Source organism: Colossoma macropomum, unplaced genomic scaffold, assembly GCF_904425465.1.
Source record: "Colossoma macropomum unplaced genomic scaffold, Colossoma_macropomum, whole genome shotgun sequence".
NCBI classification, from domain to species: domain Eukaryota; kingdom Metazoa; phylum Chordata; class Actinopteri; order Characiformes; family Serrasalmidae; genus Colossoma; species Colossoma macropomum.
The window spans coordinates 6892451-6909713 of NW_023494792.1; the positions used below are offsets into that span (position 1 = coordinate 6892451).

Sequence of the window (17263 nt, forward strand, 5' to 3'; positions counted from 1 at the left end):
GATGAGTCACTTCATCACGTAAAGAACCATTTACGCATGAAATGTTTCTGTATAGTTAGAACTCATGGTACTAAACAGAACCATTAACTACTTTTACTGAAGAAACCTTGCAGAATCATTTTAGGTGTGTAGGCCTGCCTGACATCTGGTTCAGTCCCAATTAGTTTGACTCATTAATTAACGTTAACTACTCTTAACACTAACGTTAGCTCGACCGCACCGCCCTCCTAAGTTTTACAGCCAGCTATTCTGTAATGAGTTCTATGTAATGGTAACTTACAAGGAAAGCTTGTCTGGGGAAAAACGCAATTAAGACAGTGTTGTAGTTACGCCACATTTCAGCTTATTAACGTTTATTTACGTTTAAACGGCTAAGGTTAGCTAGCTAGCTAACCACGCTAAGCTAAGCCTCTCCGCAGTTTGTGTTCGTAAACGAAACTGCCTCCTCGTTTTCTCTGGCTTTATTACAGCCCTCCTACACGACTGGGGTGTACAAAATAAAACGGACGTTTCAGAGCAAAACAGAAACCCATTTTTGACCTGCAGTCGCTGAAGAAGCGTTTTCCGCGTCGTCTACAAACTGAACGTGGCCCAGTGAACAGACCTCTGTTGGCGGTTTCCTGACGAGCTCGAGGGTCACATGGCCGAAGGGCGGCACTGTAGTGGCGCCCAGTATAGAGCGAAAACGACTGCACAGTTTATGTACTTACAGTACATATCATTTAAACAAGTAACACCTTACTTAGTTTTTCTGAAATGTATATTTACTGTCCGACTTACAATGTGCTATAGGATTTTACTTTTTTCTATTTTTCTTTTCTTTTTTTTACCGCGCTCGTGCTAGGTTTTTTGTGTCTTCCCCGCATCTAAGTGCTACTAAAGCGCTTGGAGCTGACAAATTTTCCTTTTTTAGTGATGTACATTGTTGGGAGTCGGCTTTACATATACAGGAAATATCAACGTTAAATCATTGATTAATACCACCATTATTAGAGAGATCATTTACAAATAATTTATGATAAATACATTTCATGAACCTATGTGTGTTTCTGCGCTATACGTGAGCTACCTCTTTTATTAGGCCTCATTTATGGTCATGATTTTGAAGAGAAAACAAGAAAACCTTAGCTGCGCCCAAAAACTACTCCCTGCTGTACTACACACACTACACTAATGGATGGACTAAAGGTGGTGTACTCTTTTGAACCTACTATTTAGTATGGTGGTATGCGGTTTGGGACGGAGCCTTTAACTTGAAGGTGACATTACTTATTACTGTAATCTGTTAATACCGTTCCAGTCTGTTCTGTTTTTAAAGCTGTGGGTCTTGTCTTTATTTGTGGCATTTTGCTGTTGTGGCATTTTCCTGGTCTTGTCAATGTGAGCTACTACAGATTAAAACCTAACAAAAAAGTTGTGCTTAGTCTAAAAAAAATCATGTAAAACTTACTTAACAGTTTTGTTCACTGACCTGAATATAATACACATCTTTTTGGCCTGGATATTTACTGTCAATGCCTCTTTACTGTCTTTACTCCCTGTTCTTAGTGGGATTTAGACTAGGTGGTCTCACAGCTCTTCTAATTGCCCCCCCCAAAAAATAACATAGGTGATGAAGAACAGTGCAAGCATTTCAGGTTTCAGTTTGAGATTCATGACCTTTATATGACACCTTTTTAAGTGGACTTCACCTTTGGAACTGAGCTTCCATTCCTCTATTAGTTGCCATAATAGAGGTGGTGACCCGTGATTAAGAGTGAAAGGGATGGTGGTCTTTGTAGATATGATGGAGGAAGTGACATCAGTAGCCCACGCAGGGGGACAACATGGGACAGCGTTGGGGTTTTTCAGATGGTTTCTCATGTCTATGCTTTGCGCAGGATCTTCAGGCACATTGGAGTGTGTGTGTGTGTGTGTGTGTGTGTGTGTGTGTATGTCAGGAAAATTAGGTCAAGTTGGTTATGAAAATCATGTTCATGTTTTTCACTCCAAGGATAGAATCTTTTTACTACAAAGTACTGACACTGATAGTAAACAAACAAACAAACAAACAAAACAAGAACTGAACCATTTTAGACTGAAAAAACAACTTTAGATTTTTGCCTATTTGACATGGCTGCACTGCAAAAAATGCTATCTTTACAAGCAAAATTACCTTATATTTTATCTAATAAGATTTTTGAACTTATTTCTAGACCTTGTTTACTTGTTTTAACAGATTTTAAGAAGTAAAATTGTCTCACTATATTGGCAGATAGTATTGCCCGTTTCAAACACATTTCTTACAACAAGCAAGATTATCTGCCAATATAGTGAGACAGTTTCAGATTAAGCATGTAAAGCATGTCTAGGAATATGTTAAATCATTGTATGATAAGCTCACAACAATCTCAAAATAAGAGATAGTAGACATACTGAATAGATTTAGGCAGTTTCACTTGAAGAGATAGCATTTTTTGCAGTGTGACTAATATGACTAATGTGACTAAGACAGTTAACTTCTGTGTGTAGATGACCATTCTTTTCATATACTATTTTTGGAAACTAATTAGCATTTAGAACAAACTCTCATGGAGATTGTTTTCTGGCGGTAAATACAATCCATTGAAATGGAAATATGGGGGACATTCAAAAGACGCAAAACTCCCTCCACTACGGAAACATTTACTAACCCAACCAAGGCCAGCTATTCTTTTCACAGCTTTCGCTGCTCTATTGGGCGTAGCACATAAACTGCAGGGGTTTCCCCCATGATTCATGTGTGGTATATTGAGTATTGATCCTTATGGAAGTTTTGCAGAGCTGTTGGTAAGATGATTTTGAGTCTTTTCAAATACATTTCCAGTGAGGGAATCAGTGTGTTCTAGAGGCCTGTACAGGAAAATTAAAACGGAAGCGCATAGCTGAAGGCTCTTCACCTCAACGGCAGAAACATAGCCCACACATACGCACACACACTAATATCAGTGCCTGGAAAAACCTCAATATGTATGTGACGTGTTCTGTTTCCATATATAAGCATTCATATCTGCACTTCTCTGACCAGTCCCCACTCTGGCCTCGGTGACCTATTTACATTTGCACATGACCTATGCATGTGCTTACAACCAATGCACACGACGAGGCATGAGATCAGCAAATGACAGGGCATGCTACTCTATCCTTGCCTGCACTGATGTTGATGCACCCAGTGTGTGCTGTGGTTGTGTGGTATGCTGCTATGACCATGCTGAGTTTATCATCTTCCTTCCTATAAATGGTTTTATTTTTAGTCAACTTGTCCTGGTGATTTAGTCATATAAGGATTCAGGTCGGCCTACCCATTGTGGAAACTCTAACGTGCACTTTTTGCTGCTTGTCTTGATGCACTTTGATTCTATCCCTAAAAAATTTGCTTACGACTCAACAACAACTAGTCGTGTGAAATTTAAATCGCTTTCCATGAGCTTTAAAATGCTATCGTTCAACTGTGCACTTTCCATTGGTGCACCCCCTCAATGCTAATAACGACCCGATGAATCATGTATTGTGCCGTAGCCTATGTGTTCGAGGATTTGACAGAGAAGAACTAAAAAGGAAAAGCTTAGTCACAAATTTTTCTCTGCCCAGATTGGTTACATACATTATGCGAGTGTGGAGACTTGATTAGTTTCATAATGTTAGGCCTACTTTAGAGTGCGGCCTAAGCCTTGATTCCCCCCTCTTACTACATGCTAAAAATTTGTGGACCCCCTTTCTTTAGTTGATCAGTGAATTCAGCTTCACACAGCTTGTACAGTATCCAGTCCACAGAAAAGCCTTGACAACAGAACAGGATGCTCTGAGGCAGGCGCACATGAGCCTAAGGTCACTATATCCAATGCCAAGTGTAGGCTAGAGGGGTATGAAGTACCCCAGCATTAAGCTGTGGAGCAGTGTAACTGTGTTCTCTACAGCGATGGAGTACCAACCAGTACCTTAGGGATTAGTTGGAGTGGTGTTTGTGATCCAGAACTAATCATCCAAAATCAATATCTCACTAGTGCTCCCAACACTGAACACAATCAAATCCTCACAGCAATGTTTCAACAATACATGTGTGTGTATTTACACATGTATGTACATGCATAAACACTTTTACAACAGCATAGTGAGAAGGCAAGTAGGAAAAAACCCTGTGGGTGAACAAGAGGGTGTAAATTTTATCACACGTCATAACCACTAGAGGGCAGGACAATCACACATAGATTTCGTAAATAAAAGGTCACAAGTTCAGTGCAAAACTGCATGTTCAGCATGTTTGAACCAGATTGCTTACACAGGTTTTTCCCAGTACTTACATACATGGTGAGTGTAGTCTTTAAGTATATTTGTGGTGTACACAATACAATAAAAAACAAAAATAAGTACACATCCTCTACAGCGACCAACACTCTCTCTCTCCATATATACACACACACACATTATATATATATATACATATATATATATATATATATATATATATACACACACATACATATTTATTTCATATCATATGTCATTCATTGTCCATTTTGTACTTTTACAAATCACAGACTGTATTTTATGTTTCTCTGCTTACTCTGTGTTACATACATGTAAGTAACTGCATGTTTTGTCTCCATTCTAATCCTATGTAAAACAGTTACTACCAATTAAGGCTAAATAGAAAATGTTTACCCAAATAACTTTTATACAGAGTAAAACTGTCATTATGTCAGTTTCTAATAATTATCTATGAAGGCCACTATCCTTTTCACTCAGTCATGGTGTTGTCATCATTCATAATTCAACTAATAGAGGTATTCATTTTTTGTTCATTAAAAGCTCATAGTAATATTATGAACAGTAAACCAAAACCCTGTTCCCTCTATAGAACAGCTTTTATCCATGAACAGTAAATTCTTCAAAAATGTGGAAATTAATCATTTACTAAAATAAGTCTAAAGTCAGTGCATTCAGAACATGAACTCACTTATTTAAATTTATTGAAGGCGTTTAGACAGCCTCCACCTTCTTCTTACCTAAAAGCATGGAAGAACAGCGGAAGATGATTTTCTAGTGTCTTCCAGCTAAAGGGATGAACACTGCACAGGGGGAATAAATAATGATACAAAACATATACATTACTTTGTATGTACATACAAAATCTTCAAAAACATCAGCTGCACTGATATAAAGGTCGTGTGAGCAGTATAATAGAGAAAGAGAGCAGGTGTTCATGCACATTACCAGCTAGAAAGTGCATCATTACACAGACTCCTTGACTAATATTATAATGAAAACTGATAACCTTCCCATGATTACCTTATTCTTTGGTCCTTTCTGCTTTATCACAGTTTTTATACTATTTTGAACAACCATCATCGTGAACAGTAGATCTCAAACTGACCCTCAGGGCCTCCCAGGCAGTCCATATTTTAGTACGATCTTTGGGAGTCGGCAAAAACGTGGACCACCTAGGGGTCCTGAGGTCTGATTTGAGAACCACAATCTTATCCGGTGTGGCTGCAAGTTTCCATTCCTACCAAGCAGAAGCCCAATTCCACCTCTTCAATCAGTTGGTCTCAGTCTTCAAATAATTGATTAGTTAGTTGAGGTATGCTTCTGCTTGGTTATAATGAAAACTAGCAGCTACACAGGGCCTTTGCGTATGAGATTGGTGACCCCTGTACTGGTCTAATGCAGTGGTTCTTAAAGCAGTCCTCAGGGTGCCCCAGATGGTCTTAATCATCTTAATCAAGCCCTTAAGAACACTGAATACCCATTACAGGTGTGATGTGAAGCTACTAACCCTTTGCAACTCACAGCCACTCAACCGACCACAAAAAGCTTCCATGGCCCACAGGATTTGGCTGGCCCAATCATTTCAAATGCAAAGAAATAGAACAGAAGAATTAATGTAGCATAAGTAATTTAATTTCACCAAAACTAGGATTTTCTGTTCGTGGCAATTTATCTATGATGGATGAATTCCATACAATTGAAACGAAAAACATTCTACACTGACTTGCACTGAAAATACAAAGATATTACGTTTTACACGGCCACTCAAAGAGCTCGACCCAAATATGTTTTAGTTTCACAAATAATTATCCCAACAGTAATCATTGACATATTAAAATTATTTTGGTTAAATGTCTATAAATTGTAATAAAAAACCTGTCTGCCAACACACCTCTTGTAGTACCACCACAGCCCACAAGCTGAAAGCCACTGATGTAGACCATCTGGGGAACCTGAGAACCACTGATCTAATGAGAAAGTTTGATAGAGAACATTTAAAGAAGTGCTGCAGAACTGTTTGTCTTTTTAAAAACCATTGATCAGGTGTGCTCATTGAAAGGAGCTGTTTCCTAATATCACACAGTGAGAATATTCCTTAGGAATGCCTACTGTATTGATTAAATGCCAAATCACCTTAAATCTAAACAGACTTAACTTCATGGCAGCACCTTTTCAAACACTTAATCCGAAAAAAAAACAAAAAAAAACTGAATCCCGTATGAAACTATACCTCAGGGTTGGGCCTGAATGAGATTATTTGCAATTCATTTCCTTGACAAACTCATTCCCTAAATGAAAAAAAATCCTATCCATGGGTTTTGAAATACTCAACAATATCAGCAGACACAAGTAAGAAAATGTGAAAATATATTTGTCAAAAACATTACAAAGAGAAATACAGTTATTATGTAATATACAGTAGACAGTGGTTCTTTTTCACAACAATGATCATAAATGGCAAGATTATAAAAGATGCATCTGAGCATCTGAACATCTGTTGGTGACATCAGTTTTGTTTAGGGGAGTCCTCAAATCCATGTACCAGCAAAGTTAAGGTATGTTCATCTCACTTTAAAAATGAATACATAAATATAAAACATAGCTCAGGACGTTCTAGACACACTAAAAATGTCCAAAAACACTCCTCTAAAAAATTTAAAAATATTCTCTTTCACACACACACACACACACACACACACACACAGACACAGAAGTATATACATATATCTACAGTTACGCAGTAAACATACAGGACGGCATACACAATGTTTGTTGTTTTCATGTCCCAGTTCCAAAGCCTCTGTTGTGAGACTGATCAGATGTCTACCAATCATCAGTTGCATTTAAATTTGCCCTTCTTGTGCCACATCATTCACGTGTGCCTTTTCTTTTGAAGACTTCTTTTTCTAAATGGCAAAAAGAGCAAAGATTAATCAAACTTTCATCATTGTTACAGAAATAAACTACAGATTGGGAACCAAACACATATGTAAATCACACTATTTAGTGCAGTGGGACCTAAACCTGGTCCTGGTGATCTACTACCCACTACCGCTTCTCCTCCACATTGAGAGAAGCCAGTTGAAGGGGGTTCAGGAATCTGATTAGAATGTCCCCTGGCCGCCTCCCATTGGAGGTTTACCAGGCACAGCTGACTGGGACAAGACCCCGAGGTTGTCCTAGGACCTGCTGGGGATCTCCAAGTCGACCTGGGAGTGGCTTAGGATCCCTCAGAATTAGCCGGAGGAAGTTCCTGGAGACAGTCTGCTTTCCCTATTGCTAAGGAGACCCTAGCAGGAACAAGTGGGTTAAAAAGATGATGATAAAATACGGCTGATGTATGACATGTTCCTGTTCTTGCTCAAAATGGTAGCTTTAGGCACAAAAGAAAAAGTTACGATAAAAGCCTTCTGTTACTTTTGGCTTCATTAGATCAAAATGGTTACTTTAAATGGTATCTTTACAGGTGGAGGCAAAAACATTGTTTACTTTTAATTTAAAATTTGTTTCAGAAGGGGCTTTAGGGGCGTGATTTGCAAAGCTGTGCTGTGCGTGCCTCCCGCCCTCCAGTAAAAGAACATTTGTTGTTGTTGTTGTTATCTGATTTTAAGATGTGTCTATATATTGACCTGTGGGCTAGACAGTGTAAGTTTGTGTGTCTACCACAAAGAGAAGCTGTACGGCTAGAAATGACCTTCCCCACTATTCTTGCTGTTTTCCTCCCCTCCCTGCCCCATTCTCACTTTCTCTCTCTCTCTCTCTCTCTCGCTTCCTCTTTCTCTCTCATTTGATCAGAGCAGACTGACTGCATCAAGAGTAAAAGGTAAAGGGTTAATTCACCAGGACCAGAGCACTCCTCTATTAATGTATCTACACTATATATATGGCTTTGCCAAATTTATTCCAAAAAGGAATAACAGAGGTGAATCATTTTCTTGAGAATCACTAGAAAACATGGAGAATCCATAAAAGTCAACATTCAGTAATTCATAATATAAAAGTTTTACCTTTTTTGGAGTTTCTTCTTCAGGAGAAGGCACGAGTGCTTGCTTCTCATCTCTATCTTTCTTTTTTTTCTTCTCTGCAAATTGTTTACCAAATGGACAGAGACAAAAAGTGAAATATAAACAAAGAACAAATGGGTTTCATTATCAGGACATTAGTCTTGCATTTTCTTGCATCTCAACTGGAACAAAAGGCTTACTTTTTTTCTCCTGACTGCTTGCCACGGTATCCACAGACACCTCTGACAATGAGGCTGGTGGAACATCTTCCACTACACTGTCATCACTCTCTCTCGTCTTTTTCTTCTCTTTCTTCCTCTTCTTTGGCTCTGCAGGACCATCCTCAGGAGCTGAAACATTTACGTTTTCTTTGTCTCTATTTTTCCTTTTCTTTTTTCCCTGCTGGGTTTCGGTACTGGGGCTGCTGATATCCTCTGATGAAATTGTCTGGTTAGTTAAAAGACTGCCATCATCTACTCTGGATTTAATGTGTTCTGCTGATTTAGAGATATCCGTTACAGAATGAGTCTCATCACTTTCTATGTTGTCAGGCATCTTGCATTTGCTCTTTTTGGAGTGTTTTTTGTCAGTTCCCCCGATATCCAAACAAGCCTTCATAGAGGGAGACTCAGCATGATCAGCCTCTGTACTTTTCTTCTTTTTAGACTTTTTAGATTGTGTCTCTGAGAGAAGAGCTTCTGAGAGGGTATTGGTTTTCTGATGTTTAGCTTTTTTAGAAGGCGTCTCAGAGTAAACTGCTTCTGAGAGGGCAACAGCTACATGACCTCCGTTTTTCTGAGATGGAGTTTCAATTATATTTAGCTCTGAGATATTGTCAGTTTTCTTAGCTTTTACTTTCTTAGAGGGTTTCTCACCTAATTCAGGCTCCACAGCACTTTCTGTTTTTGTTGACAGAGACTCTGAGTGATCAAAGTTTAAGTGGCTATTGACATCCTCAGCATCAACTTTGCCAGTTTGGGTGTTCACAGCTATAGGCTCTGGAGGCTTTCTAGCTTTTTCGGCTTTTGTTTTCTTAGAGGGAGTCTCAATTTGTAGAAGACCTTGAATATCACCAGACCTTTTAGCCTTGGCTGTTTCTGATGGAGTCTCTACCTGATCAGACGTCAAATGTCTATAGGCAACTTCTGCATCAGCATTTGTTGATGGAGTCTTCACAGCTAAATGCTCTGGAAGCTCTTTAGCTTTCTTAGTTTTAGCTTTCTTAGAGGGAGTCTCAACCTGCATAGGACTAAGAATATAATTAGACTTTTTAGCCTTGGCTATTTTTGATGGAGTCTCTACCTGATCAGTCGTCAAGTGTGTGCAGGCAACCTCTGCATCAGCATTTGTTGACGGAGTCCTCACGGCCAATGTTTCTGGAAGCTCTTTAGCTTTCTTAGCTTTAGCTTTCTTAGAGGGAGTCTCAATTTGTATAAGACTCTGAATATCATCAGACTTTTTAGCCTTGGCTGTTTTTGATGGAGTCTCTACCTGATCAGATGTCAAGTGTGTGCAGGCAACCTCTGCATCAGCATTTGTTGACGGAGTCCTCACGGCCAATGTTTCTGGAAGCTCTTTAGCTTTCTTAGCTTTAGCTTTCTTAGAGGGAGTCTCAATTTGTATAAGACTCTGAATATCATCAGACTTTTTAGCCTTGGCTGTTTTTGATGGAGTCTCTACCTGATCAGACGTCAAGTGTGTGCAGGCAACCTCTGCATCAGCATTTGTTGATGGACTCTTTACAGCTAAAGGTTCTGGAGGCTCTTTAGCTTTCTTAGCTTTAGCTTTCTTAGAAGGAGTCTGAACCTGTGTAGGACTAAGAATATCAATAGACTTTTTAGCCTTGGCTATTTTTGATGGAGTCTCTGAATGATCAGATATGAACTGCTTATTGGCCACCCCAGCATCAGCTTTTTCTGATGGGATCTTCCCATCGACAGGTTCTGTATGTTCAACAGACTTCTTAGATTTAGCTTTCTTAGAGGAAGTTTCAACTAGTTTAGGATCTGAAAACGCATTGTTCTTTTCTGAGTGGTCAAATATTAAGTGGCTACTGGCACCCTCAGCGTCACCTTCCACAGAAGGAGGCTCCACACCTAAAGGCTCTGGAGATGTAATAACTTTAGATTTAGATTTCTTAGAGGAACTTTTGACTTGCTTACATTCTGTCAGATTTTCTAGTTTCTGAGTCCCAACATTTTTGATTGTAGTTTCAAAGCTATTACATTCTAATTTGCTATTTTTCTTTTTGTGTTTAACCTTTTCAGGGGGAGTTTTAATTCTGCCATTCTCTGAGAGATCATCAGTCTTAGGAATTACAAGCTGTTCCGAAAGAATGTTCATTTCATTTACAGGGATCTCAACCACATTAGGTTCTGAAAGGCTGCCTTCATCTTTCGCTTTCTTGGATGGAGTTTCAATCTCATCTACCTCAAAAATGTTGGTAGTTTTCTTGGTTCTTTGTTTTGAAGATTTCTCTGTTTTCATGGTTTTTGAGGGATTGATTGCAGGTTTAGCTTTAGTTTTCCTGGCAGAGGGCCTGGACTTCATGTTTGTGCCTCTATCGTTTTTTGTCTTGGCTGGCTGTCTTATTTTTGCAGACTTCTCTGTAAAGGTTGCAGTAGAGGTGCTGATGTTTGTCTTTACCATGTCAGCATCTAGAAAAACAACACAGTAATTTACAAATTGACGATGACCATTAGTCATCATTCATTAGGCCACTTGAATACGTCTACTCTGTACCCTACAATTCTCCTATTTTACACTACTCCACAGGTGTCAACCAATACTATTTACCTGTATAAAATGTTTTTTCCACAGTTTTGGACGTATAAGACTGTATAGGGCTCAGATACGGGATATCTAGTCATACACTCTGGACAATAGACAATGCATGCTGTGCACAGACAAAACAGATATTGCCATATGTGATAAACGAGTCAAGCCAATAAAGCATTAGTTACACTATAATAATCAGACATAGTATAGTTTCCGTGATTCGTCACACAAAAATGCATAGGCAATAAATGCATTAACTCCTCAGTATCACCTTGCATATTATTCTACAGGAGGCTTTTATCTCATCAGCTTTTCGCAAAATAAAACCGACTCCACGTTCTCTGTGTCCCTTCTAAGTGGATAGACTTGTGCTTGAGAAATTCAAGACGGGAACACAGAAAAACAGGACAGAGCATCTAGTGAGCCTACACTACTGTAAACTCTTTGTCTTACCAGAGAATGCTAAGACTAATCTCTTCCACTTCTCCACATCGAGGCTGGAATCTGAGTCAGAATTATCTCCTACTGTGGGACTTATGAAGGCAGGTTCTGGAACAGCTGTCTGGCCTCCTTCTGAACCGGCTGTCTTGTCCTCCTTTTTCTGAGGACTTTTCTGATTCCCTGCTCCAGCTGTTGTCTGTACATAGAGGTGGAATTAATGTTGACAAATCAGTAAGAGACTTTTGTGGGCTACAGCTTACACAATTAAACATCCTATGAATGTTAGCATAAGCTCCATACCTGTAATCTGTCCTTTTTTCTGGAGCTGATATTGCATCCCACATTCCTGGGCCTTTTTGGTTTGGGAGCTGCATGAAAGAGAAACAATTTTTGTGAAAAAGATGTAATGACGTTTGCCTATCAGTAATACTGCAATTAATAAGTAATACAGTAAGACCAATATACTGTCACTGTGGTAACAAAGCGTCATATATGTCCAAATATATCCAGACAACACTTCTGATTAGTACACCCATTGCCCACATGGTATTCAATTGCATACACACATAGCTTGTATAATTTTCATAAAAAAGCACTGCTGGTAGAGAAGCATCACCATTTAACAGTGTGAAACTGTTTTGCTGTTTAACCTTCAAATAAAGTACAACTAAAATTTCTGATTCTGAATAAAGTAATCAGTATAGATACTAGTGGAATACAGCATAGGAAATTGCTGCTGCTGTTAATGATTGCACCATTATAAATGTACTATAAAAGGCATCAGTAAATCTATTTCATTTGGAAGTTGTAAATATAAGGGTGACTGTCTATAGAGGTTGACACCTGTGCTACTCTCCGACATCAGCTGACTGACTGTACTGGAGTCTCGTACTCTGTGCAAGTTTCCATGAAAGACTGCTTAGTCAATAATGCCTCAGACAATCTCTTCTAAGTGGATAGACTTGTGTTAATGGGTTGGGAAAATCACAGAAAAACAGGACAAAGCATCTGGTGATCCTATACCATTGTACCATCTTTCTGTCCTACCAGAGAACTCTAGAGCTAATCTCTTCCACTTCTCCACATCGAGGCTGGAATCTGAGTCAGAATCATCTTCTACTGTGGGACTTATGAAGGGAGGTTCTGGAACAGCTGTGTGGCCTCCTTCTGAACCGGCTGTCTTGTCCTTCTTTTTCTGAGGTCTTTTCCTTTTCTCATCCCCTGCTCCAGCTGCTATCTGAGGGTGGGATTAATGGTGACAAATCAGTAAGAGACATTTATAGGCTATAGTTTATGTGATTAAACATCCTATGAATATTAGCATAAGCTCCATACCTGTAATTTGTCCTTTTTTTTAGATTTGATCTTGGGTCCTTCCTTGGGGACATTTCTGGGCCTTTTTGGTTTGGGTGCTGCATGAAAGAGAAACAATTTCTGTGAAAAAGACATAAGAGGGTAATAACATTTGCTCTATCAGTAACACTATGATCACAGTAAGACCAATATACTGTCACTGCTGTAACAAAACATCATGTGTGTTCAAATGTATCCAGACAACACTTCTTAAGTAGGTATTCAATTGCATACACACACAGCCTGTACAATCCTCACTGAAAAGCAGTAGAATGTGTATCAGGTTTCAGACTGAAAAACGATTTCAGTCTTAGGAAAAAGACAGGAGTTAGAACATCTCATCTTTCACTCATTTACACGAATTCCAAAATTTCTTTGTGTTACTTCTGCTTTGGTGATAGTATGCACTCGAGCTGGAACAATTCTGATCACTAACAGTGAAAAATGCCTCTAATGAGTAGATCAAATCCACCTGAGAGTCATCTGAACACAAGTTTCAATAGAAGGAATAAGACCAAATAGGAATCTGACCTTTTGGACAAAAGTCTTAATATGGTCATAAATTTGCTTAAAATTGAACAGTGACCTAGAAATACAAAGTCATTGGCAGGTAAAGTGTGTTTTCAGTTTCAGCTGAGAGTGACATCTTTTCATACCATTTATACAATTTACCTGAGCTGCTGACCGTTGATTTCCCTTGTGAATCTTCCCCTGTACTGTTCTTTCCACTTTCCTCACTTCATAAGGCAAGACAAATGTTATGGGTTTAATGAAGCACAACCAGCAATAAACACCATGCATTCCAATAGCATTCAGTACCATTTCAGGCCTCCTTGTGCTGTTAATGTTTTCCTTGTACTAAAATTCTTAACAGCAACAAAGTTGATTCACTGTCCAGCTAATTACTAAACTCTTTGTAATTTCAGGTGTGAATCTGGTGTGTAACAATAAAAACACAAAGGCAGAGAAGGGGAGACCCATGACAGATACTTAACATTGCTTTTAAAGAAACACTTACCTCTGCCATTTCTTGAATATGTCATTCAGAGACGCTTTCACACTCGTAGTCTTCACCTACAAATTAAGCAGCGAATATAATTTAATGGAACTAGAGTTTATTTGGCACATTAGCACTAACATTAACAGTGTCAAAAATGACCCTCGATAAATATAGAAAAAAAACTGGGGGAATCAGTAACCCTCTAAACTCTACTGTACACTTTGAGGATGCATGTCTAGCACAGGTTTTTATTTTTGCTGCTCTAACATTTCTGAATCAACATGGGCTTGCTTGATAGTGAGTTGCATTCAGAGAGGTTTGATGTGAAACGGTTCACTGCAGAGAAACTTACGGATTCTTTTACAGTGGTGGTGACAGGAACTAGGGCTTGCGATATGTATAATGGAAATACAGCCATTTAATTTACTATCCAAAACCACCAGTAATCCTAAACGTGTCTCTTGAGTTTTTTATATGCAATATGATGACAAATTTTCTCTGGGGAATTTTTTGCTTTACAACAAACTGCACATACCTCTCTGTCAAAAACATACTCAAAATTTTAGGTAACATTCTTCTGTAAAAACTATCGTAAAACAACATCTCAGGCATCAGGCAGCATATTCATTCATTCCTGTTGTTGGGTAATAACTTTCTGTGAAGCTGCGTTTGGAGGCATTAAATGCTACAGACATCTGGTTCCTATCACCATCACTGTGAACAATTTGGACTCTTCCGAAATTCTTAAGTTTCTCTACAACATCAAACCACTCTAAATGACTTTGTTTCCATTGTGATGATTGTAATATGAAATTGTACCTTGCTTTATATGCACAGTCACTTGAATCTGTACTTTGCCTGCCATTTTATTCATTTAAAAAAAAAAAAGCCACATACAACTATTAACACTGCTGTGGACCAACAGCTGGTGTGCTTTCTTTATTGTCCTGTGCTTAACAGTTGTATAGTTATTTTATATTGTACAGAAGAGTTTATTGTAAAAAGTCTGTATTTAATGTACTGTCTGTCTGCACTGTTGTCTGATGCTGTTCTGTGTTAAATGTAGCATTGTGTCCCGGAGAAACTATATTTTGTTCCTTTCTAAAAAACGTCTGTAATGAGACAAAATGACAATAAAGCTGACTTTTAAACATTCAAAAAGTTAGAAAGTTTGGCGGAATTCCCCTTTAAGTCCATCACTCCCCAAGTCCATCTCGTCCATATTTGCCTCTTGATATCAGAGCAGTGATTTACTAAAATGTGGAACACCACTGAGCTGAGCTTGAACGACACGAATTTGTAGTCCTGTGAAATAGGGTGGGGCAATATTACAATAATTATTGTTAGTGTGATAAATTATGTCATAGTATGTCACACTATGCTTTTCTGATCATATCATGGATATCGTCAATACTTGAGAAACACTGACTGACTGCCTGTTTGATTACGAAGACAGAATAATTAGGTTTGGTTAACTGAATTTAGTTCAGTGCTGTTCAGTTCATCAAACTGCTTCATCTGTTCCGACGTATCAGACGTCAGTAAAATGAATATCGTGACACACTGTGCCAGCAATTTGTTGAGGTATCATGATATTCCATTTTTGCCATTACCGCCCAGCTCTACTGCAAAATCTGATAAACACTGCCTCCAAAACAGGGATGCAGGAGAGACCAAGAGTGTTGCACCTTATTCATGAACTACAGTGACCCTCAACCTCTGACGGACAATAACTTTGTGTAATTTACTGTTAAATACATGTTTATATGGACCACTTCCTTCCTCTGAAACATTTATGAAATAAAAAGGGCAGCTGGCATTTTCAAAAAGCATCAAAACGTTTAAAAAATGAAAGAAAAAAAAGAAAGACAGGCAGAGCGCAGAGAAAGACAGACAGAATATATCAGAGAATACAGTGGCTGCATGTGCCTATCAGCTCTTGAGCTCACACACTGTTTGAGTCGCCTCTGCACTGTAACGCACGGATTGTGTTAATTGAGATTATGGAAAACAAGCAGTTCATAACCAGGATTACTGGGATAAATATAAGTATCGCTATAGAGAGAAAAAAAGAAAGAGAAACAAAGAGAGAGACTACACTGAGAAAGATGTATATAATAAGCCCTTATTACGTGCAGTACCTATATTTACCAAACACCTAGACCTGAGCACACCTTCTGAGGTTTAGTTTCGATTCTGGACAATCAGAAAGTCAAGAACCGAAAAGGCGCCCTACAAACCCTTCCAATAAAAACTAACATTCGAGGGAAGCTACAGCGTCCAGCTCGCCTACTCAGACTGAGTCAGCTCATACAAAACACTGGCAGCGAGGGTCAGCTACAACACAGCGCATAAACCCACCACCCAAGACCACCACGCTCACATTCCGCGTTAAACTTTGTGCCGCAGCCCTGCGAGTTTGTCATACAGCGAAGCAGCGGTTATAACGCTTCTCGCTGCTGTCCAGTTTAACACAAGTAAGAGCAGTAAAGCGCGGTATAACTGAGACATCATAATAAGACACTTAGATGAGTATGTAAACGTGCAGTAAACCTGAGGGGCGTGCTTTTTGAGCACGTTGGCCGCTTTCTCGTGTCCATTCTCCTTCAAATGCAGGTATATCAATTTAATTAAGGCTTGCTCCGACACTTCTGGGTCTTTCGACATCATGTCTCACAAGAACAGGTAAAAACGACGTTTGTAAACAAACTTTGTCGCATTTAAGTTACTTCAGCTAGCTTCCCTAACCACCATGCTTTCTGCCTTGCACCTTTGAACCAGCGCCGTCACGTAGTAGACTCAGCGCATTGTGGGAAATGTAGTTTGTGTGGAAGCCCTGAATGCGCAAAGAGTAGGTTTACGTAGGCCTTGTATTGAACATGCTGAGGGCCATTTCTACACGTGGGGGCTCTCGCACACCCCAGGGTTATGATTTGGAGTGTAAGGACGAAGGTGAACTAATACTTAGGTTTTAATCAGAAGAAAGTTTAATAACTGTAAAAAATATGACAGCTCACTGTCAGATGAAATCTCCAAATACAGAGAAGGAAAAAAGTTCATGTAAAATAATTTTATTCTAATAAGTCATTTTAGACTGCAATTGTGTCAAGTGGCAAAGCAGCAGCTGGCATTTTCATATGTGCATATATAAATAATCTGTATAGATTATGCTTGTAACAGAGCATGTATATAAGTCTGCTGGAAGTGCAAAGTGGCTTTATTTGGGTCAGTCAGATACTCAAAATCCACAGGCAGGGGTCAAAACACAGGCAGGCAATTTCAAAGCCATTTCCATAATCAAAAACAAAGACTAAGCAGGGGTCAAAACACAGGAACAAACAAACACAAAGAAAACAGCTTAGAACTCAGGTCGCACAGACTTCACAATCACTAAACAAAA

The 17263-nt window shown here is 39.0% G+C and overlaps 1 protein-coding gene across 2 annotated transcripts; it reads right to left on the minus strand.

The window, feature by feature from the left end:
• Positions 1 to 6637: 6637 nt before the first annotated feature.
• On the minus strand, positions 6638 to 16640 carry tcof1 (treacle ribosome biogenesis factor 1). Of its 2 annotated transcripts, none has more exons than XM_036575732.1 (10): positions 16417 to 16640; positions 13882 to 13937; positions 13536 to 13600; positions 12846 to 12922; positions 12558 to 12747; positions 11811 to 11878; positions 11523 to 11706; positions 8492 to 10948; positions 8295 to 8368; positions 6638 to 7193 (listed from the first exon to the last, which is right to left on the minus strand). In XM_036575732.1, exons 1-10 carry the CDS (start codon positions 16531 to 16533, stop codon positions 7131 to 7133), a joined length of 3351 nt encoding a protein of 1116 aa, XP_036431625.1. In that variant the 5' UTR covers positions 16534 to 16640; the 3' UTR covers positions 6638 to 7130. The 2 variants fall into 2 exon arrangements, with proteins under 2 accessions (XP_036431625.1, XP_036431626.1); XM_036575733.1 differs by lacking the exon at positions 6638 to 7193 and adding an exon at positions 7225 to 7577.
• Between the last annotated feature and the right edge of the window lie 623 nt (positions 16641 to 17263).

Excerpts from the sequence above, each read along its gene's own strand:
- tcof1 (XM_036575732.1), bottom strand. The coding sequence starts at position 16,533 with ATGATGTCGAAAGACCCAGAAGTGTCGGAGCAAGCCTTAATTAAATTG. Across the intron at positions 12,923-13,535 it reads ATCAACGGTCAGCAGCTCAG|CACCCAAACCAAAAAGGCCC; the intron begins GTAAATTGTATA and ends TCTTTCATGCAG. Across the intron at positions 11,879-12,557 it reads ATTAGCTCTAGAGTTCTCTG|CTCCCAAACCAAAAAGGCCC; the intron begins GTAGGACAGAAA and ends TCTTTCATGCAG.